The sequence below is a fragment of the Lithobates pipiens genome, unplaced genomic scaffold (assembly GCF_037356315.1).
Source record: "Lithobates pipiens isolate NorthernLeopardFrog02 unplaced genomic scaffold, aLitPip1_a1.2 Scaffold_13, whole genome shotgun sequence".
Classification (NCBI taxonomy): Eukaryota; Metazoa; Chordata; class Amphibia; order Anura; family Ranidae; genus Lithobates; species Lithobates pipiens.
Window position 1 is genome coordinate 509,268,972 of NW_027507718.1, and position 24,559 is coordinate 509,293,530.

Below are 24,559 nucleotides of genomic sequence, written 5' to 3' on the forward strand. Positions count from 1 at the left end.
ACTAGTACAGTAGTATGGACCAACCTGATTCCTACACTGACCTACCTGAGCACTGCACTAACCTACCTGATTTCTACACTGACCTATCTGACCACTGCACTAACCTACCAGATTTCCACACTGTCCACTACACTGACCTACCTGTTCCTTACACTGTCCACTACACTGACCTACCTGATCCCTACACCGTTCACTACACTGAACTACATGATCCCTACACTGACATTACACTGTCCTACCTGATACCTAACTGATTCCTACACTACTCACCCCCCCCCCCCACACACACACCCCAATGTACAGTGTAGATTTGGTTGTTCACCTCTTAATTTCCTCTATGATAATCCATGGGAGCAGGGCTCTCCCCAGCACATCCAGCAGCTCCTCTGCTGAGAGCTCTTCCAATAGCCACTGCCACATCCTCTGTACTGCCCCTCCCCCTCTGCTGTTCTTACACACACAGGCCATCCGCAGCTGAGGGATCATGGGAGACACAGGACTGGCTGGACCATAGGAGTCCCTGGCATGTGGCGAGGGGGAGAGGCGGTGCAGAGCAACGCCCGGGACATGCCTCATTGAACGTGAAGATGTCCGGAGTAGGCATGCTGCATGTGCCCCCCCTCCCCATGCCACTGCAATCCGGGAACACACAGTCTCCAGGGACAGTGTCCTCAATTCAGGGACTGTACCTGGAAATCGGGGACATCTGGTCACCCTAACCTAACCCTAGCCTATACCATTTATCAAGGCAGGCACATTGTAATGTATTTTAAAACCTGTCATTTTAATGTGCACACCAAATTATCAAAATGCACAGTCATAAGGAATTCGTTTGTGTTTGACCAGAATTTATAAACTCACTACTCTTGCTCAAGGTCCTCATGTCTATGAAGTCTACAATAAGGGCCTATTTACAGCAGCCAAATTGCTGCAGTACATTACACACAAGTGCATTGTTTGTCATGGTAATGTGAGGTTTGTTAGGGCCATTCGGCTTGAAAGGGCTGACCAACACACTTTATAGACTACAAAAAACGAATACTTTTCAAGGCTTATGAGATCTAAATTTGAGATCACACACAATCAACCCCTTGGTTACAGCGACATATTAAAATACAAATACAAAAAAAAATTGAAATTGAAAGTGGATGCACAATGCTTAATAACAGTCTTTTAGTTTCCCTTCTGTTTAGATATGTTTGGAATCATTATATTTGCACTATAGAGTTAAACCTCGTACACACGATCTGATTTTTTGGCGGGAATTATGTGATGCCAGGCTGTTGCCGGAAAATCTGACCGTTTGTATGCTCCATCGGACAATTGTCGGATTTTCCGCAGACAAACGTTGGATAGCAGGTTTTAAAATTTTCCACAGGCAAATGTCTGTTGTTGGATTTTCTGAGCGTGTGTACACAAGTCTGTCGGACAAAAGTCCAAAGTACAAACACACATGTTCGGAAGCAAGGACGTATTTTTTTGTATTAACGTTTTTTGTATTAAAGTTTTAAAGTGTACATACAAGAAACCAGCAACCGCAGAAGGAGCACAACAAAGGAAGTAAACATAAGGGTTTGCCTCACAAGACAGTAGGGTATCCACATAAATTATTTCTCAATACAAAGTTCTGAAGTCAGTAAGTTATTCACTGTACCAGTCTATCCAAGGTTGCCAAGCTTTCTCAAAAGTCTTCAATGAATCCGTTCTAAGAGCTATTAGTCTTTCAAAGGTATAGTGGGATTGAACAATAGATATGACCTCCCGCATGTCTTGTGATGGTAAGTTTGGCCGCCATCAAAATACAAGGGATTATTTTTCAGAAAGCAGGGGGGAAATTGTTGATTCTAAGATTTAGGATTTCCAAAGTCGGATTTGGGGCAGTAAGGATACCAGAGACACTGGAGAGAAGCTGGAACACACTCCGCCAAAAACTATGCATATTTTTAAAAGTCCAGAGGATATGAAGTAAATTACCAATGTGGCCACATCAATGCTATTTGTATTACTTTACCTCTAGAGTGCGAGTTTTCTTTCTTTTGTCCCATTGCAATCAATCCTACTGAAAAATCTGCTTACATATTCCATGCATAATGGGGATAATGAAGTCGACTTCCATTCAAATGCAATGTAATGATTTTTAAAAAAAATTCAATAATAAAATGTATTTGTCACATTTTGTTTTAATATATATATATATATATTATTTTTTATTTTAATCTTGTCTCAGCAGCATAATATAACATTTGGGAATAAATATGAAACCCAAAATTCCCATGCTAGAAGCTATTATAGCAAGTGTCTCTACTAACGCAGTGTTCTTCCCTGTTACACTCATATATGCTGGGATAAAACTGATCCAGACACTGCAGAACACCAGCACGCTGAAGGTGATATATTTGGCCTCAAACTGTCTGGTAAATTTCTGGCCAAGAAAGCCACAAAGAACCTCACAGCTGCCAGAAGTCCCATGTAACCCAGGAGTATGGAGAATGCCAAAAAGTAGATCCTTCATTACACTGAATAATCATTTTATCAGAAAATAGGTCAGTGTTAGTTTATGGAAATGGACAGGCAGTCAATAACCAAATTATACTAATTAAAACCTGGATAAATGAACACAGAACAACCAAACAGTTGGGAATTTGAACTCCAATACAGATACATGATACGAAAATCAGAAGGGAAAAAAACGAGCTGTCTGCGGATCTTCGGATCGTTAGTATGGTGCTTTCGACAGGTGATTTGACTTTTTCATCACACAAAAGCTGGATGTGCAGGCTGTACATTTTTTGTAGAATGTGAACTCAACATCTGATTTTCAGATGGTCAGTACAGAAATCATCACACAAATGTTGAAAGTACAAACATGCATGCTTGGAATCAAGGGACAACTGGGAAGATTTTGGTCTTGTAAACTAGTGTTCGTAATATAGAATTAACATTCGTGATGTGGCAATTGATGAAATGTCGAAATGCATCTTCTTTAATGGGATAATAATGAAGCTGCTTTACTGATGTAGTTTATCAGGGAAGTAATTTGAATCAAACTCACCATCTACCTGCGCATAGATGCACACAAATTTGCCATGGATCGGCGCTCCGGCGCACGCACATTCGCAGCCCTACTGAGAGGCGTGTGCGAGTGCGCTCAAGCACACGCATAACGTGAATTCCCTGACCAGCCTTTAAAAGGATCCTTAGCACACAGACAAGTTGCTGGTTTGTCTCAGCTCACCTGTGTTTCCCTGCTTCCTGTTCCTGTTTGCCACTTCCTGTTTTGACCCGGATTGCCTGAAGACTATGCTGATTCTCTCCTGACCTGACCCCTGGCTTGTTTAAACGGACTTTCTACTCTTAGCCTTGCTGCGCACTGGACTGATACTTGTGTTTGACCCTCGGCCTGCCTCTGGATTATTCTCTGTCTGCTGCACTTAGCCTTGCTGGCTCCAGGACTGATCACCTGTGTATGACCCTCGGCCTGCCTTTGAATTATTCTCTGTCTGCTGCACTTAGCTTTGCTGGCTCCAGGACTGATCACCTGTGTTTGACCCTCGGCCTGCCTCTGGATTATCCTCTGCACTCAGCCTTGCTGGCTCCAGGACTGATTACTGGTGTTTGACATTCGGCCTGTTTCTGCACTTTTTTTACTTGTTTTACAGACCTGCTGGCTGCTTACCTTCTGGTCCGGTCCATCCTGCACAAGCCTTCCTCCAGACCTTCACTCAAGTCAGGTATCCCGCTGGAGGCTTGTGCCTCTTGGTGCAACCCATTCCCTGTATCACCTCCAGGGGTGGTGTGCGTTGAGTCGCAACAGCCACCGCTCTCTGCATCTTGGCCTCGGTGAGTACCTCTTTGCTGATATAGTTATGCCAAACTATTTTAAAAGACATTTGCTTTGTAGTGATATAAATAATATTAATATTATGGTTGTTGTTTGATTTTTTGGGGAAGTTACCACAACACCATTATCCCTGAGTTTTTAAGATCAAAGATACAACTATTTTGGTGCCCCTTGTTAATTTTCCATTGTGTTGTTTTTAATGTAACTGCCTACTCCCAAACTGTCATTTGAAGATCAGGAACAATTTTGTGAATCAACGCTCACCAAACTTCTACTAACACAAAATTAGCAGAAGGGGCCCAAAGGGTGACACCCGAGAAATTAACTTATTCTTTATACTCTTGTGGTACGTCACTACGTTCGTGTTTGTCGAACGACAATTTGCAGATAGTATGCTAGACAAAATCCTGCACATGTGCTTTTGACAAAAATCAGACACTCGGTCGTACGACAATTGAACCGTATGTACAAGGCTTAAGGCTCTGAGAAGCAGCATCTCTGCCCACCTCTACCCTCTGCTGTCCATTCATACAAGACTGGGTATTTTGGGAAAGAGTACACATGGGCAGCAGAGGAGTGAGGCGGGCAGAGCAGCTGCATGAGGGCCTGCAGGGGACGTAGCTGAGACCAGAAGGTCCAATATCAGAGCTCTGGAACTATAGCGATAGCTATTCTTCTGAAGGTCCATAAAACTGTCAGAGTGTAAATTAAAGAGATAAGTCCAAGAGGTGGCATACAGCTTGGTGGACCTAACTTATAAAATGCTGTCACTTTTATCAAAGTAGCTGAATTCCTGGAGTTCAGCTTTAAGGTGGATAATAGTGATATCATCAAAAGAGAAGGGGAATTCATTTTCAGAGAATAGTTAATCAGCAAACTACAATTATTGGATTTACTGAATATGTGCATGCACACGATTGGCACATGTTAAGATATTGGTATCACAAAGATACATTGAATAAACTAGGAATTAGCTTCCAGTTTTTGCCGAACACTAGTTGTTCAAGGTTGCCAAATGGACTACCTAAATTGGTCTGTACACCTGCACTGAACAACTGGCTTCTACTGCAGCTGGAAGCCATTGACTTAGTGGCTGTATCACTACCACCACCAGAGGAATCACTTCCCTGCTTAGAGGTTAGAACCTCTGTCTTGTTTTTACAGTTATCCAGGTTCTACTTAAAAAAAAAATTGTTAGCCCTTGTACATACGATCGGACATTCCGACGGATAATGTCCGATCGGACCATGTTGTCGGATAATCCGACCGTGTGTGGGCTCCATCGGACTGTTTCCGTCGGAAACAGAGCTGGGCTATAAAATTTTCTGACAACATGATCTGATCGTGTGTAGAGAATTCCGATCGGACAAAGTGCCACGCATGCTCAGATCATATTCCTAGACCAAAGCTATTGGCTACTAGCCTGAACGTAGTCCTGTCATAACGAAATAACGTCATCATGTTATGAACGATCAGATTTTCCGACAACTTTGTCCGACCGTGTGTATGCAACACCAGTTTCGGACAAAATCCGTCAGACAAAATCCGATGGATTTTGTAGTCGGAATGCTCGATCCTGTGTACAAGGGCTTAGAGAGACAGACTGAGTTCATTGTTTAAAGTTTTACATTTAAAGGATCCCTGTTCTCTACCACAGAGCAAGGACTATCTCAAAATAGATAAACCAATTTGTAACAGATACAAAAAAAAGATGTAGCAGCAGCTACATGTTGTTCTGATTTTCAATAAATACATTTTTCATGGAAAAAAAAAAAGAACAAAGCTGCGTGGTCTAGAATGGCTCACAAACATAATTATTAAAATCTTCATTTATTCAAAACAGCATAAAAACTATCAAAGAGTAAGACAGAATTCATTGTGTATCATACAACAGTAAAAGATTATTTTCACATGTTTGTATCCCATTGTCACATATTACACGGTCAACGTGTTTTGTGGTCACAAGTAGGGATGAGCCGAACATCCTCCTGTTCCGTTCGCAGCAGAACATGCAAACGGCAGACAATTTGGCAGAACACACGAACACAGTTAAAGTGCACGGGACACGAACATGAATAATCAAAAGTGCTCATTTTAAAGGCTTATATGCAAGTTATTGTCATAAAAAGTGTTTGGGGACCTGGGTCCTGCCCCAGGGGACATGTATCAATGCAAATATTTTTTTTCTAAAATTGCAGTTTTTTTGGCAGCAGTGATTTTTTTAATGCTTAAAGTGAAACAATAAAAATTAAATATTCCTTTAAATATCATGCCTGGGAGGGTGTCTATAGTATGCCTGTAAAGTGGTACATGTTTACCATGTTTAGAACAGTACTACAGCAAAATGACATTTCTAAAGCAAAAAATTGTCATTTAAAACTGAATGCGGCTAAAATGAATTGTCAAGTCTCAGCAATATAGATACAACTCATTGAAAAAAAGAGCATGGGATCCCCCCCATCCATTACCAGGCCCTTTGGGTCCCAATCACCTGATGGCTGAGTCCAATCACAGCTGTTAAAATGTAAACAGAGACACATGTTTCTGTGACAGTTCTCCCCGCCAAGCTCATTGAGAGCTCAGTGCTGGGGGTGGGGGGGGGGGGGGGAATCTGCAAGATCTGTGACAGATCTCTGTGTGAGGATGATTTTACACAGAGAGCTGTTACAGATCACCCCACAAAGTACACCAAGAACCAGTGATATACCCTTGTCTCTATACACATTTCAGCGTCCCAATAAAAAAATCTGTCTGTCCCCCATAACTACCAACACCAAATAAACACTGATTTGGGTTATTTTTAACAAGAAATGTAGCAGCATCATTTTTGGTCAACATTTTTCAAGAGAAATTACTTATTTGCTAAATTTTATAATAGAAACTAAGAGAAATGCATTTTTTTGATACATTTTCTTTCTTTTTTTTTGTAGCATAAAAAATAAAAACCCCAGCAGTGATTAAATACCACCAAAAAAAGCTCTATCTGTGTGAAAAAATTTCATTTGGGTACAGTGTTACGTGACTGTGCAATTGTCATTCAAAATGTGACAGCGCTGAAAGCTGAAAATTGGTCTGGGAAGGAAGGGTGTGAAAGTGCCCAGTATTGAAGTGGTTAAGAACCATTTCCCAATTGTAACATACAAAGTTCTCCTCATTAAAAACAATTCCTAAAATCTTAACATTATGACAACTAAATCCGTTGGATTTTGTCAGACGGATTTTGTCCAAAACTGTTGCATACACGCGGTCGGACAAAGTTGTCAGAAAATCCGATTGTACATAACGTCATGACGTTATATCGTTATATGACGTTCAGGCTAGTAGCCAATAGCTTTGGTCTAGGAATTTGATCTGAACATGAGTGGCACTTTGTCCGTCGGAGTAGGCTACACATGATCGGAGTATGTCCGATTGGAGCATTTTGTCGGAAAATTTTACCGGCAAGTTGGAAAAGTTGGTTTGTCAGATATTCCGACGGAAACAGTCCGATGGAGACCACACACAGTCGGAATATCTGACAAAACGGTCTGATAGGACACATTCCGTCGGAATCTCCGACCGTATGTACAAGGGCTAATACTGTCCCCCTGTACGATAATTTTTGGGGCTTGAGACTAAAATCGGCTGAACAGTTCGGACCAAGCAAAAGACTCCTGCTGCTCCTGCTGCCTCTTTCGTGTTGCTGGAGACACAGGCCGTTTCTCCACCTTCGATGTCCTTCTCTTCAATGTAGCTACTAAATCCTTAAATTCCTTTTTTAGGATGCTCCACCTTCATCTAACTTTGTCATTGATACCAACTTATACCTCAATGAGTGAAAAACTTTGTAAATAAAATCTAATTCATACATCATTGTTTCTACAATTTTTTCCCCATAACATTTGGTGTTGTATGATGCAAGACAAATTAAAGAAATCATTTAAGAAAAAAAAAATCTGTCTTGTCTTTTACGTCTTTATATGTAAATGTTGATTTGGGAAAATATTACAGGGACTTTTTTTCATTGGTAATGGTAACAAAACCAGGATAATTAGTGAGATAAGACAGGGGTAAAGCCATAAACTGGGGGGGGCGGGGTGGGGGTTATAGTCACATAGGGGGACATAAAACTATTGGATAATGAGTAAGGAAACCCATATCTAAATTTAGGCCTTTAATTTTTGTGTCAAATAGAAGTATCATTCTTAGTTCAAAAGTTTTCCTTTTTCTGGATAGTTCTGAAATTCCCTTTAAGAACTAAAACATTGAGGTCTTCTATAGTATGGTCCAGTTGTGAGAAATATGTCCCACAGGAGTGCAGACATGATCTTCTTTACGTTCCTTGATGGCGTCTCTGTGAAAATTCATTGTTTGTCTGTAACGTCTGTGCTGTTTGGCCAACATAAGATCCTTTGCAACATCTTTTGCATTGAATGAGGCACACAGCATTACTAGAGGTACAGCTATATGACCCCATGATATTGAAGGCCCCATTTGTGTGTGACACTTTTTGATAGATTGATCTGTTTTCATAGTTGTGTGCAGCTGTTTTTATTGCAGGGTTTGCTTTCATTATTTGTGACCTCATAATCAGAGTAAAGTTTACTGCTGATTAGTTTATGTCTGAGGTTGGGTGGTTGTCAGAAAGCCAGTATTGGGGGTAGTTGGAATAAAAAAAAATATGTTTTTTTAAAACCTAATGACATAGCAGTTTTCAGCCATTGAAAGCCCTTGTTTCTGGATCCTGTCATGTTCTAACCAAGTGACTAAGGCATAATTCTATGGCATCTCTGTGCACCGGAGAGATAGCTGAACATATTGTTGGATGTTTTGACCATGTCATCGCTGCGTTTTGTTTGATTTTCCTCTTTTTGGTTGAAAATGTGGTATTTCCATCTTTTACCTAATTTTGCTGCCATATGCATTATGGAAAATAGTTTTTTAAATTCCAAGTTATAACTCTTGCCAAAAACCTTAGGGTGGCTACTTTTTTAAATAAAGTTATTTGGGGGTAATTTCTGTTGTGTTCTTATTTCTGAGCCACTGGAAATGCAGTACAGTGCCAAAAAATTTACATGGCAGGTCTCACTCATTGATGACCAAAATACACTCACTCGTTTCTGGGCTCAGCCATGTTACCACCAAGTGATCAAAGCATACATATGTGGTGTTCTTGAGTATAGGAGTGTTAGTATTAACTACTTTTTAGTCTTATTAGCCACATTAAAAACTAAGAAAAAAACAACTAGAAGCATTCTAACTCTAATTTCAAACAAGCTACGTATCAAACCGTAAATTACAAATATTTAAAACTTTGAAACTTCCAACTTTTTACTGTTCAAAATTGCATAATTTTTGAGCCCTTTCACAGCATATTTTCAAAAAGTTGTCAGAACATTTGGGGTTGAAAGAATATATACAGACCTTTATATTATGTATATTTTCATGGATGCTTTGAGCAGAACCAAAGCCATCTTGTAACATGGAGTTTCTTTTTAGAGTTAATTTGAGTTCACTGTCTTTAACTGCTTAAGGACCGCCTCACGCCGATATACGTCGGCAGAATGGCACGGCTGGGCACAATCACGTACCTGTACGTGGCTCTTTAAGTGCACAACTGGCGGCGCGCTCCCGCCTCGGTCCCAAGCTCCGTGACCGCGGCCGCGGGACCAGCAGACCTGATCGCCGCTGGTGTACCGCGATCGGGTCAAAGAGCTAAAGAACGAGGAGGAAACCTCTCCCCATGCTTCCTACTGTGGTTGTCACCGATCGTTATAGGGAAAGACAATCAGTGATGTCACATGCTAGGCCACGCCCCCTACAATAAAAAACACATAATGTCACACGTAACCCCTACACTGCCCCCTAGTGGTTAACTCCTTCACTGCCAGTGTCATTTACACAGGGATCATTGCATTTAAATAGCACTGATTGCTGTATAAATGACAATGGTTCCAAAAATGTGTAAAAAATGTCCGATATGTCCGCCATAATGTCGCAGTCAAAATAAAAATCACTGATCACCGCCATTACTAGTAAAACAAATATTAATAAAAATGCTATAAAACTATCCCTTATTTTGTACATGCTATTACTTTTGCGCAAACGAATCAATAGTCGCTAATTGCAATTTCTTTTACCAAAAATATGTAGAAGAATACGTATTGGCCTAAGCTGAGGAAAAAAAAAAATTTTATATATTTTTTGGGATATTTATTATAGCAAAAAGTAAAAAAATATTGCATTTTTTTCAAAATTGATGCTCTGTTTTTGTTTATAGCGCAAAAAATAAAAACCGCAGAGGTGATCAAATACCACCAAAAGAAAGCTCTATTTGTGGGGAAAAAAGAACGCCAATTTTGTTTGGGAGCCACATCGTACAACCGCGCAATTGTCAGTTAAAGCAACGCAGTGCCGAATCCCAAAAAGGGGCTTGGTCCTTTGGCTGCAGATTGGTCCGGGGCTTAAGTGGTTAAAAAAGACATTGTTTTTCTGTCTTACATGAAGATTGTATAAGTCTTGTCTGTACCACCTTCCCAGACCATAAATTGAACACTTAGTCAAGATAACGGAACTTGAGCTTTACAGACCTAATTGGTATTTCCAGAATTAAGCAACAGAGACAAGAGGGCTTATTCACAATTACTATCGTATTGTATTTTAAATAATGTTTTCTTTTATAATATGGTTATAAATATATCTGTATTAGTTATTCATATATAAACCTATATATTATTATAAGGTTGCAAGTGTGGGTGAAGTGTGGGTTCCTATGAAGAATTTTGTTCATGAAACTGTTATGTTTATCATTAGAATACTGACTTCAGGTTCTAAGATTGCATTGACATGAAAGTATTAGGTGCTGTACTTGCGAGGTTGTAATTCAAGGTATAAATTCACTTTACTGGCATTTGCCATTAACTAATTGTGTGGGTGCTTGTTCTCATGCCTATATATTTTAAAGAAGTGGCAGGATGGCTGGGGATAGTGACACTTGATTGTCAACCTTTACACAATTAATGGTGTTTTGCTAAGCCAAGGTCAGAAAGTCATGTCAATCAAATTTAAAGTAATTTCGGATACACACACATTCTGACAAAGTGCCTTCATTTTATGTCATTGTATGAGTAAAAAGCTTTGTAAATAAAATCAAATTCATTCATCGTTGCTTCTACACCATTTATCCCCCCCCCCCCCCCCTTTTACGTATTTATGTGGACAAAATAAACAGTTAAGTATATAATTCAATAACTGGGTACAGTATATATATGTGTGTAATGGGATATTTGTTAAATGTGGCACAGGGAATATATCCCTGGATTATCGAATATATACTTTAAAGTATGGTATTAAAAGAAAGTACTATCTGTCTCCAAAAAACAACAAAAAAACAACATTGGCTTAGTTGACTACAAAATAAAAAAATTATCATAAGAGAATCTATCATATGTCCAAAACCTAGAAGAAGCCCTGGATCTCAAGGGGTTGTAGATAGGTTAGGATCTTGGAAATTCACAGTAAGTTTTCCATAAAAGGTGTATCTGACTAATTTTTTGTTATATTATAATGACTCATTCAATACTGTTGAAGTTTGTTTAATTATTGTATTTTGTTTTATCAACCACTGTTACATTTTTTACATTTTGTGCATAACATACTAAATATATATAGATCTGTAAATGTTGTACAACCATTTTAAGAACAATAAACAGAGCTTAAAACAATCAACTCTGCTCTTTCTTGAACATCCTGCATTGTAGCGTAGCTATATAGTGCAGGTATAATGCTTCCAAACATATCAAAGAAGGGAAAATGAAATACTGTTTATAAGTATTGTGCATACACATTTAAAGTGGAGGTCCACCCTAAAGTGGACCTTCCGCTCATCGGAACCCTCCCCCCTCCGGCGCCACAATTGGCACCTTTCAGGGGGGAGGGGGGTGCAGGTACCTGTACAGTACAGGTATCTGCACCCACTTCCGGGATAGATCTCTGCGGAAAGGGGCGTAGATTACGTCCCTTTCCGAAAGTCCCCCCGCAGCCTGCTGGGAAACACACAGATCCCAGAGGCAGCGGGTCCATCCTTATTGCGCAGCGCGACTCGCGCATGCGCAGTAGGGAACCAATTAGGCTTAAAGCGGAGGTCCACCCTAAAGTGGACCTTCCGCTCATCGGAACCCTCCCCCCCTCCTGTGCCACAATCGGCACCTTTCAGGGGGGAGGGGGGTGCAGTTACCTGGATAATCCAGGTAACTGCACCCACTTCCGGGATAGCTCTCTGCGGAAAGGGGCGTAACTTACGCCCCTTTCTGCAAGTGCCCGCCCCTTCCCGCAAGTGCCCCGCTGCCTGCTGGGAAACACACAGATCCCAGAGGCAGCGGGTCCATCCTTATTGCGCAGCGCGACTCGCGCATGCGCAGTAGGGAACCGGGAAATGAAGCCGAAAGGCTCCACTTCCTGATTCCCATACCCAAGATGGCGGCAGCACCCGAGAGATGATCGAGAGAGCGGCTTCGGGTGCCGACATTGCGGGTGCCCTGGACAGGTAAGTGTCACTATTTTAAAAGTCAGCAGCTGCAGTATTTGTAGCTGCTGACTTTAAAAAAAAAAAAAACGCGGGGTCCCGGCGGACTCCAGCTTTAAATTCTTAGTATTTCATTATGTTGCTATCTAGGGGTTACTTGTGTGTGGTTTCAGACATAGATCTGGTAAGCCAAAAAAGTATATATTTATTTGTAAAGTATCAGGGCACACTAACATCTTTGCAGTGTGGTAACTCGTAAAGTTTGGTAACATGCGTTATGTGCACGTTTGCAAAAAGCTACTATTCATTCTGACTTCCTCCCCAATGTACCCACAGAAGTGCTCTGGGCTGACAAAAATGCTTGTTTTTAGTGTGTTGGTTAGCTCTTTCAAAATGATTGCCCCTGACAAAACTCATACTACTGTAATATGAAATTGTGGCACTTGTGTGTAATTCACTGCAGCAGTTTGGGCTGGTGTGAACAGGTCCTTATTGTAGACTTCACAGACATGAGAACCTTTGGCAAGAATGGTGGTTTTTAATTTTGGCCAAAACATAAATTAATTCCTTATGATTGTGTGCATTTTGACAATTTGGGGAGAAATATGAACATATGTGTTTAAAATACATAGCAACCTGCCTGTTTGATAAATGGTATAGGTGATGTCACTAAGATGCTGGTTCCAAGAATTATTCATCTGCAGTTGATTTCCATGTACTTAATTATTGATTTGGCCCCTCAGAATCGATCACAGTCTTCCATTAGGCCTCCAAATATTCCCTAATCTCCCTCTCTCTCTCTTCAATGACATCACCATAAACCCAAGAGATACTATAGTGTAGTATGTTTATTCACCATATTAAAAGACATTAAAAGTATTGCACTTACATATATGTGCTCTGACTCGGCACAAATGTATACAGCTGTCCAGCCGCCACCACCTCCGGGTATGTCTGACATCACCTCTGGCCCAGACTTCTTGGCGGTGGAATGCTCACCGATCCAGAGAGGGAGAAGAGAGACGGTATTCAAAACACAAAGCTGTATACATTATACAGGGCACACGTATGTAAGTGCAACACTTTTGATGGTTTTTAATATGGTGAATAAACATACTACCCTATAGTATCACTTTGGTTTATGGTGGTGATGTCATTGAAGAGAGAGAGGGAGACTAGGAAATATCTGGAAACTTATTAGAAGACTGTAATTAATTCTGAGGGGCCAAATCAATACCTCAAAGCACTTAATGACTTTTATTCATTTAGACATCACTGGAGCTTCTCACTTTGTAAGCTCTACATCCAACTTCAATATAGTTGAAGACTTGAACTTCTAAGCTGTAATAAAAGATTTCTACATAGCTAGAGAGCACTCAAAAAAATAAGGATGAGAGATGAAATTTATTATTATTATTTTATTTAGAATTACATCAATTGACACATGCCAGGTCACCATTTTCAAGGAATGTGAAATCTGTTATTTCTGACTGAAAGGTAGTGGCAACAAATCTACATTTTTCCCAAAGAGTGGTTCTAACTCACACTGTAGCAATTGCTATTGCAGCCATGCATGCTTCTGCTTTCCCTTTTTACCTATAATTTTACCATAGAAATACCATCTGTTCCCTCACCTAAAAATTAACTTATCTTCTGTGTTTTTTGGGAGAAAAGGGGAAAATTATTGGTGCTGTAGAAATATTGTTTAGACTTAAAGTTACATAGTTGGTAAGGTTGAATAAAGACAATGGTTCATCCAGTTCAACGTATGTAGATGCCTGTGTGTAGAAAAATCATTTCCCATATCCCTGTAAGAGTTTTTTAAAACTATCCATACTTCCTGCCGACACCACCGATTGTGGAAGAGAGTTCCACATCCTTACCACCCTGACAGTGAAAAACCCCCTACGTAGCTGAAGGTTAAACCACTTCTCTTTCAGTCTCATCGTGTAGCCCCCGTGCCCTCATACACTCCTTGTGAATGAAAAGTTTCATACTTACGCTGGGATCACTGTTATATTTGTATATCGCTATCATATCTCCTCTCAAGTATCTTTTCTCCAAGAAGAATAAGCTTAGCTCTTGTAGTCCTTTCATAGAATTGAGGTCCCCATATTAATTTAGATGCCCTTCTCTGGACTCTCTTCAGCTCCAGCACATCCCTTCTGAGGATTGGCAACCAGAACTGAATGGAATACTCCAGATGTGGCCGAACCAGAGTTTTATAAAGTGCCAGAATAATCATTTTATCTCTGGAGTAAATTCCCTTTTTAATGCATGCTAATATTCTGCTGGCTTTGGTAGCCACAAATTGACACTGCATGCTATTGCTCAGTCTGTCTTCTACTAGGACCCCTAAATCCTTCTCCATCCTTGAAGCCCCTAGAGGTTCTCCCCCTAATGAGTAACTTGCGCTTATATTTATACCCCCAAGTGACTTACCTTACATTTTTCAATATTAAACTTAATTTGCCATGCTGTAGCCCACTCCATTAATTTATTCAGGTCTTCCTGTAAATTTTCTATATCCTGCTGTGTTATTATTGTCCTACATATTTTTGTGTCATCCGCAAACACTGAGATCGAGCTATTTATCCTATTCTCTATATCATTTATAAATACATTAAACAGAATTGGTCCCAGGACAGAGCCTTGGTGTACCCCACTAACCACTCTAGACCATTCTGAGTATATACGTTACTTACCAAAACCCTTTGGACATGCCCCATAGCCAGTTTTCTATCCAAGAACAAAACCTTATGGTTGACTTTAGTGATAATAAGGTCAGTTTTATTATTTAAAAATAACAAACATGTCATACTTATAATGGTACCACGCTGCTGTCTCAGACAATGAGAAGGGAGAGTCTGTCCTGCAACATTGCTGGATTGAGATGGCCTCAGAGAAGTATTAAGGGGGCTGCTGCAAACGGAAGTTTTTTTTTTTTTTTTTTTTTATCTTAATGCATAAAATGCATTAAGATAAAAAAAAAACCTTCTACGTTATAACCACAATGAGAAGGGAGAGTCTGTCCTGCAACATTGCTGGATTGAGATGGCCTCAGAGAAGTATTAAGGGGGCTGCTGCAAACGGAAGTTTTTTTTTTTTTTATCTTAATGCATAAAATGCATTAAGATAAAAAAAAAACCTTCTACGTTATAACCACTTTAAATGAAGGTCTTACATTTTCTACTGAATAAGGCAATTATTTAGCATATTTATAGAAACCCCAAGATTAAGGGCCTGTTTCATAAAGTAATCATCCAGAAAAAGGAACCACATCAACTAGATTCAATAATCTACAATTAGTATAGCGTTAAGTGAATAAAACATGATTTTGACACTTAGCCCTTGTACACACGGTTGGAGATTCCGACAACCAAATCCGTCAGAGTAATTCCAACTGATTAATTCCAGAAGGGGTCCGGAAGTGATGTTGCAAACACATGGTCAGACTAAGTTGTCGGAAAATCCAATTGTACATAACGTGATGACGTTATTTCGTTACGATGGGACTACGTTCAGGCTAGTAGCCAATAGCTTTGGTCTAGGAATTTGATCTGAGCATGTGTGGCACTTTGTCCGTCGGAGTAGGCTACACATGATCGGAGTATGTCCGATAGGAGCATTTTGTCGGAAAATTTTACCGGCAAGTTGGAAAACTTGGTCCGTCAGATATTCCGCCGGAAACAGTCCGATGCAGACCAAACACAGTCGGAATATCCGACAAAATGGTCCGATAGGACACATTCCGTCGGAATCTCCGACCGTGTGTACAAGGGCTTACAGTTACTACAACACCAAAATGTAAAAGAACTAGAAGCTAGATTTTTAATAGGAAATTTAACTGGTAGTATTAAAACATACTCCTATATCTTTTCTTTTCAATTGATTTTATATTTTATTTGTTTAACTGCTTCAGCCCCGGAAGAATTTACCCCCTTCCTGACGACTAGAGCACTTTTTGCGATTCAGCACTGCATTGATTTAACTGACAATTGCACGGTCGTACGACGTTGTACCCAAACAAAATTGAGGTCCTTTTTTCCCACAAATAGAGCTTTCTTTTGGTGGTATTTGATTGCCTTTGCGGTTTTTATTTTTTGTGCTATAAGCAAAAAAAGAGCGACAATTCTGAAAAAAGGGCATTTTGTTTTTTTACTTTTTGCTATAATAAATATCCACCAAAAATATATAAAAAACTTTTTTCCTCAGTTTAGGCTGATATGTATTCTTATACATATTTTTGGTAAAAAAATAAAAAATAAAAATCGCAATAAGCGTATATAGATTGGTTTGCGCAAAAGTTGTAGCGTCTACAAAATAGGAGATAGATTTATAGCATTTTTATCATGACTGCGACATTATGGCGGACACATTTGACAATTTTGACACATTTTTGGAACCATTGGCATTAATACAGGGATCAGTGCGATTAAAAATGCATTAATTACTGTAAAAAAGTCATTGGCAGTGAAGGGGTTAACACTAGGGGGCAGTGAAGGGGTTAAATGTGTGTCCTAGGGAGGTGATTCTAGCAAATAGGAACACACGATCTGTCACTCCTGTCAGAACAGAACAGGGAGGTGTGTGTCTACACACACTCGCCCCTGTTCTGTGTCTCCTGGTCACGATTGCTCATGGCCGATGGTCTCATAGACCGTCGGCCATGAGCAATCATGACCAGGAGACACAGAACATGGACAAGTGTGTGTAGACACACACTTCCCTGTTCTGTGCAGTGGGTGCGTGCCTGCTATCCTGACCTCGTGAGATCACGCACAGTAACGTGATTTCACGCAGAGAAGCCAGCCTGCCGCAGTAAAACTGTGGCGGCTGGTCCGGAAGCGGTTAATGGAACTTTCAATGTTTCATGTTTCTCTAGTATTTGTGAAATAAAGAGAGCAAAATAACAGTTTAAATAAGTATTGTATAAAAAAATATCAATAATAATTCTTTGTGACAATAATTTTTTGGAGAACCGGTTTTGCCCAATCAATCCTACAGAAAAATCATATTCGATGTATAAATGAAATGATGAAGTGGATCTCCATTCAAATACAATGTAATAATTTATAAACAAAATTGAATAAAAAAAATATTGTCAGGTTTTGGTTTGTTTTACTATTTTACTTTTTGAATTTAAATCTGGTCTCACCAGTATAATGTAACATTTAGGAGTAAATATGCAAACCAAAATTCCTAAGTTAGAAGCTATTATAGCAAATATCTCTACAAGCACAGTGTTCTTCCCTGTAACACTCATATAGGCTGGGATAAAAACAATCCAGACACTGCAGAACACCAGCATGCTGAAGGTGATGTATTTGGCCTCATTGTAACGGTCTGGTAAATTTCTGGCCAGGAAAGCCACAAAGAAACTCACAGCTGCTAGAAGGCCCATGTAACCCAGGAGTATGGAGAATGCCAGCATAGATCCTTCATTACATTGAATAATAATTTTATCAGCATATAGGTCAGTGTTCATTTCTGGAAATGGACAGGCAGTCAATAGCCAAATGATGCTAATTAAAACCTGGATAAATGAGCAAAGAAGAACAAAACTGTTTGATATTTTTACTCCAATATATTTTCTCCAGAAATTTCCAGGTTTGGTGGCCTTGAAGGCCATGTAGACCATAATGGTTTTGGCTAGAATGGCAGATACAGCCACAGAAAAGATGATTCCAAAGGAGGTCTGACGAAACATGCAGCTGATAGGTCCAGGTCTACCCAAAAACAAAAACACACAGAGGAAGCTCAAGAAAATGGAGACCAAGAGAATGAAGCTCAAGTTTTGGTTATTAGCTTTGACTAATGGAGTCTCTCGAAATACAATAAAAACACAAAAAATAGCAGATGTTTTAACCAACAGTAAAACAGAAATAATTGAGACTGCGAGAGGAACCGGGTCATTTCCATAAGACAGAAATTCAATGGGTTTTGGCACACACTGATTGTGATCATTTGGCCACTCCTCTTCTGAACACTTATGACACACATCTTTATCTAAAGAAAAAGTGTACAGTGTGAAAAACAAATGCAAGATCTTTATTTCAAACACTTTGGGGGTTATTTACTAAAGGAAAATCCACTTTGCACTGCAAATGCAATTGGAAGTAAAGTCGCTGTAGATCCGAGGGGGGCATGAAAGGAATATAAAAAACAGCATTTTAGCTTGCACATGATTGGATAATAAAATCAGCAGAGCTTCCCCTCATTTCAGATCTACCCCTTAGATTCAGAGCGACTGCACTTTCAAGTACACTTGCAGTGCAAAGTGGGTTTGCCTTTCGTAAATAATCCCCTATGTTTACTAACAGTTAGAAGATAAAGACCATCCTCCGCTCCAAAATGCTTTCCAACATCTCCCGGGGGTCAGGTGCTAGATGTACAGGGAGTCGTGCTTACTTCTACTAGACCAAGTGGAAAGAATGCACAGTCATTACATCATGAGTATTCACCCATCTAAGGACTTCCCTTAGATGGGTGTAGTAGAATGACAATAAAGCTTAGCTTGACTTGACTTGACTTGACTTCCCACTGATGCAGTTCACCAACATGGACTTAAATGTAACCATGCATTCTTGTTGTGAATACTGACGATGTAATGTTTTTACATGTTTTTACCTAAAGAATAGTTTTTCAGTAAGGTAATACTATTTATAGATGCACAATATATTTAGATAATTTCAAATACTTTTTTCTAGGACTCATTTTAAATAATATCTAACAGTAAAAAAATATAAGTTTATAATATCAGGGGGCAACAGAATAGGGGATTTTAGAACCTCTGCTGGGGACAATTGCTATCTGTGATTTGTTTGACAAGATTTTTCCATTTTCCTTCCCCCCTTTATCATTGACTTTTGGGCAGTAAGCTGAAGAAATCTCCTCAGCAGAGGCACTGCAATAAAAACTTGAAACGGTCCCACATTTTCGCAACAGAAATTATTTTATCATTTTTTTTCTAAGTTGGAGAGATTTCTCCTGAATTCCTAATATTTGCTAGCAGAGCAGAAGGTAAGATAAAATACTTTCAGACAGAAATAGCACCCACTCCTTTCTTAGGAACCAGTGACAGCAGAAAGCTGTCATATATAGAAGTGGTACAAATACCTATAGAAAAACCTAGGTTCAGATCAAATCTGTTGACTCATCCCTGGCTCTGACATGAGAGAGCAAAAGCCCTGGTTCTACCAAGATGGCTACAGACACAGCGACACAGTAATAAATTGTGGGGCTTATTTATGAAAGGCAAATAGGTTGTTTACATTGCAAGTGTCAGCTGCTCAGTTGAGAGCTGACTAATCTGTGAAAGGGAACCAGAATGAAGGCTGGAGTGCTAGTTTAACAACCTTCCATCAATGACGCAATAGTCCTTCTGTATAAGTCCTTTTATGTCAACCATACCGTCCTGACACCTTTTACTGTCTCTATTGTTTTACAACACAGTGGTAGAGACTTTTTTTTAGAGATAAACCCCCCTCTAGACAGTTCCCAAAAAAGAAAACACATAAGAGAGGCTATATAGGAGTACGAGGAACAAATAGGAAGCAACAAAACAAAATGTTGCAGATTATAAAAATATTTCAGAAGTCAAAAAACTACTGCTGAATCATGGACTTATTTTGCCCCCTAAAATAAACCCACCCCCTACCTTTTGTGTTAAGATCTTAATAGATATATACGAAACCTGACTCTTAAAAAGGTTTTTTCAGGTCAAAACAAAATCATTCCCTTTCCATGAATCGGGGACTTGCACCCACACCTTACCCTTCTTGCCCCATAGAATTTGATTTTGAAGCTGATATTATTGACACATTTGAACAACTATACCAAGAGAGCTCTTATGAGGACCTCAGCTTGTACACCCAACATCTCATCACTTCTCCCCCTATAGTACACTCTTCACTTAAGACCAGACCCATTTTCTACCCATATCATGCCAAGGGCCCATACCTTGAGACATTTTACAAAATGGTATATATTAATTTTATAAAACTTTGTCAACAACCTACACTAAAATGTAATCATTCAGGTTACTTAACCTCTATTGAACATCAAGCACTTCAAAAGCTCATGGACAACAATGATATCATCATCACAACTGCCGATAAGAGAGGGGGCATAGTTACCCAAGACAAAATAAATGATATAGCTGAGGCATACAGATTATTGTCAGACACATCCAGTTATGTCAAAAAGATCCCCTAACTAAATACAAAATTGAGGCAGACTCTTTGGTGAGCAGTATTATAGACAACGTTGAAGCCTCCTTTATGTGTAGGAAGTTCTACCAAACCACCTACTTCTACTATATACCCAAGATCCATAAGAACCAGACCACCCCCCCTGCCTGTAATCGTACATAAGGGACAGTACCTATTTACTATAACTGTTACAACCCTACAGATAGGAACCTAATTATTCATGGGTGTCCTTAGACCCCAGCTCATTTTAAAACGTACTGTGTATTCCCCACCAATTTGGTCTTTCAGCTTTGAATAATTATGTATACAGACTCTTTCATTAATCAGAGACAGGCCAACTTCATATTAGAGGGCAGAGAATTTTGTCTCACACATAATTATTTTAGTTTTAGTAATGGATACGTTTAAAGGACTGCCATGGCTGCAAATTGTTCAGCCTCGTATGCAAATCTGGCTATGGGATTTTGGGAATCCCAGTACATATGGCACAACAATTCCTATACAGAAAACTTGATATTTTTTGAGAGGCACACAGAGGACATTATTATCATCTGGGACAGTCTTCAAGACCTGGTTGCAGCATTAGTCGAACACTTGTATTGGATACAGAAAAACTAGCCTTTTTGGACCTTGAGGTAGGTCGTGAAGATAATACTATAATATCATACCCAAAACTATAGCAAATCGACTGTGGGTTATTCCCTATTGCCTTCCAGTTACATAGTTACATAGTTAGCGAGGTTGAAAAAAGACACAAGTCCATCAAGTCAAATCTGTGTGTGTGTTTCTATGTCAGTATTACATTGTACATTCCTGTATGTAGTAGGGAGAATAAGTATTTGATACACTGCCGATTTTGCAGGTTTTCCTACTTACAAAGCATGTAGAGGTCTGTAATTTTTTATCATAGGTACTCTTCAACTGTAAGAGACGAAATCTGAAACAAAAATCCAGAAAATCACATTGTATGATTCTTAAAAAATGTATTTCCATTTTATTGCATGATATAAGTATTTGATCACCTACCAATCAGTAAGAATTCTGGCTCTCACAGGCCTGTTATTTTTTCTTTAAGGCCCCTTTCACACGATTGCTCCGTTGTCCCCGCTGAGCCAGCGGTGGACAGGGCGGTCTCTGCGCACTGTGCAGGGACCACCCTGTCAGCTCTCCGCTCTCCTCTATGGGGGATCGGATGAGCACGGACCATCTGTCCGTGTTCATCCGATCCGCACTGCAGACGGATAGAAAAATAGGCTTTTCCTCCGTCTGCAGAATCGGACAGTAGCGGAGGCGGACGATAGCGGGTGTCTGCGGATGTTTATCCGCAGACACCCGCTATCCCATAGGAATGCATGTATGTCCGTATTTCATCCGCAAACGGATGGATGAAATATGGACATAATGTCCGCATGTGTGAAAGGGGCCTAAGAAGCCCTCCTGTTCTCCAGTCATTATCTGTATTAACTGCACCGGTTTGAACTTGTTACCTGTATAAAAAACACCTTCCCACACACTCAAACAGACTCCAACCTCTCCACAATGGCCAAGACCAGAAAGCTGTGTAAGGACATCAGGGATAAAATTGTAGACCTGTACAAGGCTGGGATGGGCTACAGGAAAATAGGCAAGCAGCTTGGTGAGAAGGAAACAATTGTTGGCGCAATTATTAGAAAATAGAAGAAGTTCAAGATGATGGCCAATCTTCCTCGGTGTGGGGCTCCATGCAAGATCTCACCTCATCAGGATCAGCCCAGAACTACACGGCAGGACCTGGTCAATAACCTAAAGAGAACTGGGACCACAGTCTCAAAGAAAACCATTAATTAAACATTACGCCATCATGAATTAAAATCCTGCAGTGCACGCAAGGTCCCACTGTTTGGAGGAAGAAGGATGAGTACAACCCCAAGAACGCCATCCCAACCATGAAGAAGGAAGGTGGAAACATCATTCTTTGGGGCTGCTTTTCTGCAAAGGGGACAGGATGACTGCACCGTATTGAGGGGAGGATGGATGGGGCCATGTATTGCAGGATCTTATCCAACGATCTCCTTCCCTCAGTAAAAGCATTGAAGATGGGTTGTGGCTGGTTCTTCCAGCATGACAATGACCCTACCCAAGGCAACTAAGGAGTGGCTCCGTAAGAAGCATCTCAAGGTCCTGGAGTGGCCAGTCTCCAGACCTGAGCCCAATAGAAAATCTTTGGAGGGAGCTGAAAGTCCATATTGCCCAGAGACAGCCCAAAACCTGAAGGATCTGCAGAAGGTCTGTATGGAGGAGTGGGCCAAAATCCCTGCTGCAGTGTGTGCAAACCTGGTCAAGAACTACAGGAAACTTACGATCTCTTTAATTGCAAACCAAGGTTTCATTACCAAATATTAAGTTCTGCTTTTCTGATGTATCAAATACTTATGTCATGCAATAAAATGCTAATTAATTACTTAAAAATCATACAATGTGATTTTCTGGATTTTTAGATTCCGTCTTTCACAGCTGAAGAGTACCTAAGATAAAGATTACAGACCTCTACATGCTTTGTAAGTAGGAAAACCTGCAAAATTGTCAGTGTATAAAATACTTGTTCTCCCTACTGTATATGTGTATATATATATATATATATATATATATATATATATATATATATATAGTCCATTGAGAAATTTAATTTGGTGTTTATTGGGAACATAGATATTCAGCAGAGTGTAGCGGACATTGTTTATGTCGCAGATGATAATAAGGTATTATTCCGATGAATTGTTTGTTTCTGAAATTAGGTGGAAGAAAAGTGTGTATTTTACTGCATTCATCACTCCTCTCTTTCTGGCTGTCATATTGGAGTAAAAATAGTGTTGAAAGGATTTGTGAGTACACTTTGGTGTATTATGATGGAAATCTGTCTCTTGGACGCATAGCAAATCACACTGAGAGGAATCCGCCTCTTTTCCAGAGGGATGCCCTTTTTGGCTGGATGGTTCAGTCCATGTGCATTTATAGAGAGAATTTTAACTGGCATGGTGGTTTTTAGGTGGTGCTTTTTGTGTCAGGTAAGTGTACTCACAGTTGGGGTTAGGTGCAGGCAATCTGCAGGCGATGATTGTTTGGTTGTTCTGTTTGTAGCAGTTCACACAAGGTTTGTCGTTGCCGTGTCTGGCAGCTTGAGTATAGTTGAGAAGTTCTGAGTAGAATGGCAGAAATAGTTTCTGTAAATAAAACTGGGAAACAAAAAAACAACAACATAAACTGGAACTTAAAAGAAGGGTAATTATAACCCAGGTGCATATCATGTCTGCTTAGGTTGTGGAAGTCTGTGGCGTGGAAGAAGCTCCAAAAAGCGGGGCCCTATGTTAGGGTAGGCAGTTTGAGGCACAATGAGAAAATTTTTCATATGACTTGTGCTATTTAGAGGCAGAGGCCTGTTTCCACTCAGGTGGAATTTTGTTGAAGTTCCCTGTATCAGAGGGGGTAGAATGTTCATCTGAAATGATGTTCCATTTATGGAGTAACCAGTAGCCTTTGGCAGGGGATGTAATCACGTGGTTTTCTTCATCTTTAGTAACAAACAGTTTAGTTGGATATCCCCATCTGTAAGTAATACTGTGGTTTCTTAATGCTTTAGTGATGTTGTTCAGATTTTTGCACAGTTGCAAGGTGAACTGCGACAAATCCGCATAAAATTGCAATGTGTAATAGTCAGTATTGTGATGGTCCCCTTTGCGTGTAATTAACATCAAGCATTCTTTTGTTTGGTAGAAATGCATTGAGAATAGAATATCCCTGGGCGCATTTTCTAGGATGAATGAGGGCTTTGGCAAGCGGTGAATCCTATCTATAGAAAGCTCAATGGCAGAGAGATCAGGCATAAGGACAGTGAGCTTTGCAGTAGTGTAGGAGCGCAGATCAGAGGATTGTACCATTTCGGGAATCCCACGTATTTTGACATTGTTTCTTCTGGATTTGTCTTCTAAATCTGCTAATTTTTCCGTAGTGCAGTTGCTCCTACTT

At 39.9% G+C, this 24,559-nt stretch overlaps 1 protein-coding gene across 1 annotated transcript in view; it reads right to left on the bottom strand.

The window, feature by feature from the left end:
* Window positions 1-24,559, bottom strand: part of LOC143975925 (extracellular calcium-sensing receptor-like) — a 107,523-nt gene that overhangs the window by 32,822 nt on the left and 50,142 nt on the right. The window contains exon 6 of the mRNA XM_077478458.1: window positions 17,503-18,353. Within this exon, the coding sequence (XP_077334584.1) occupies window positions 17,503-18,353 (851 nt within the window). The remainder of the gene's footprint in view (window positions 1-17,502; window positions 18,354-24,559) is intronic.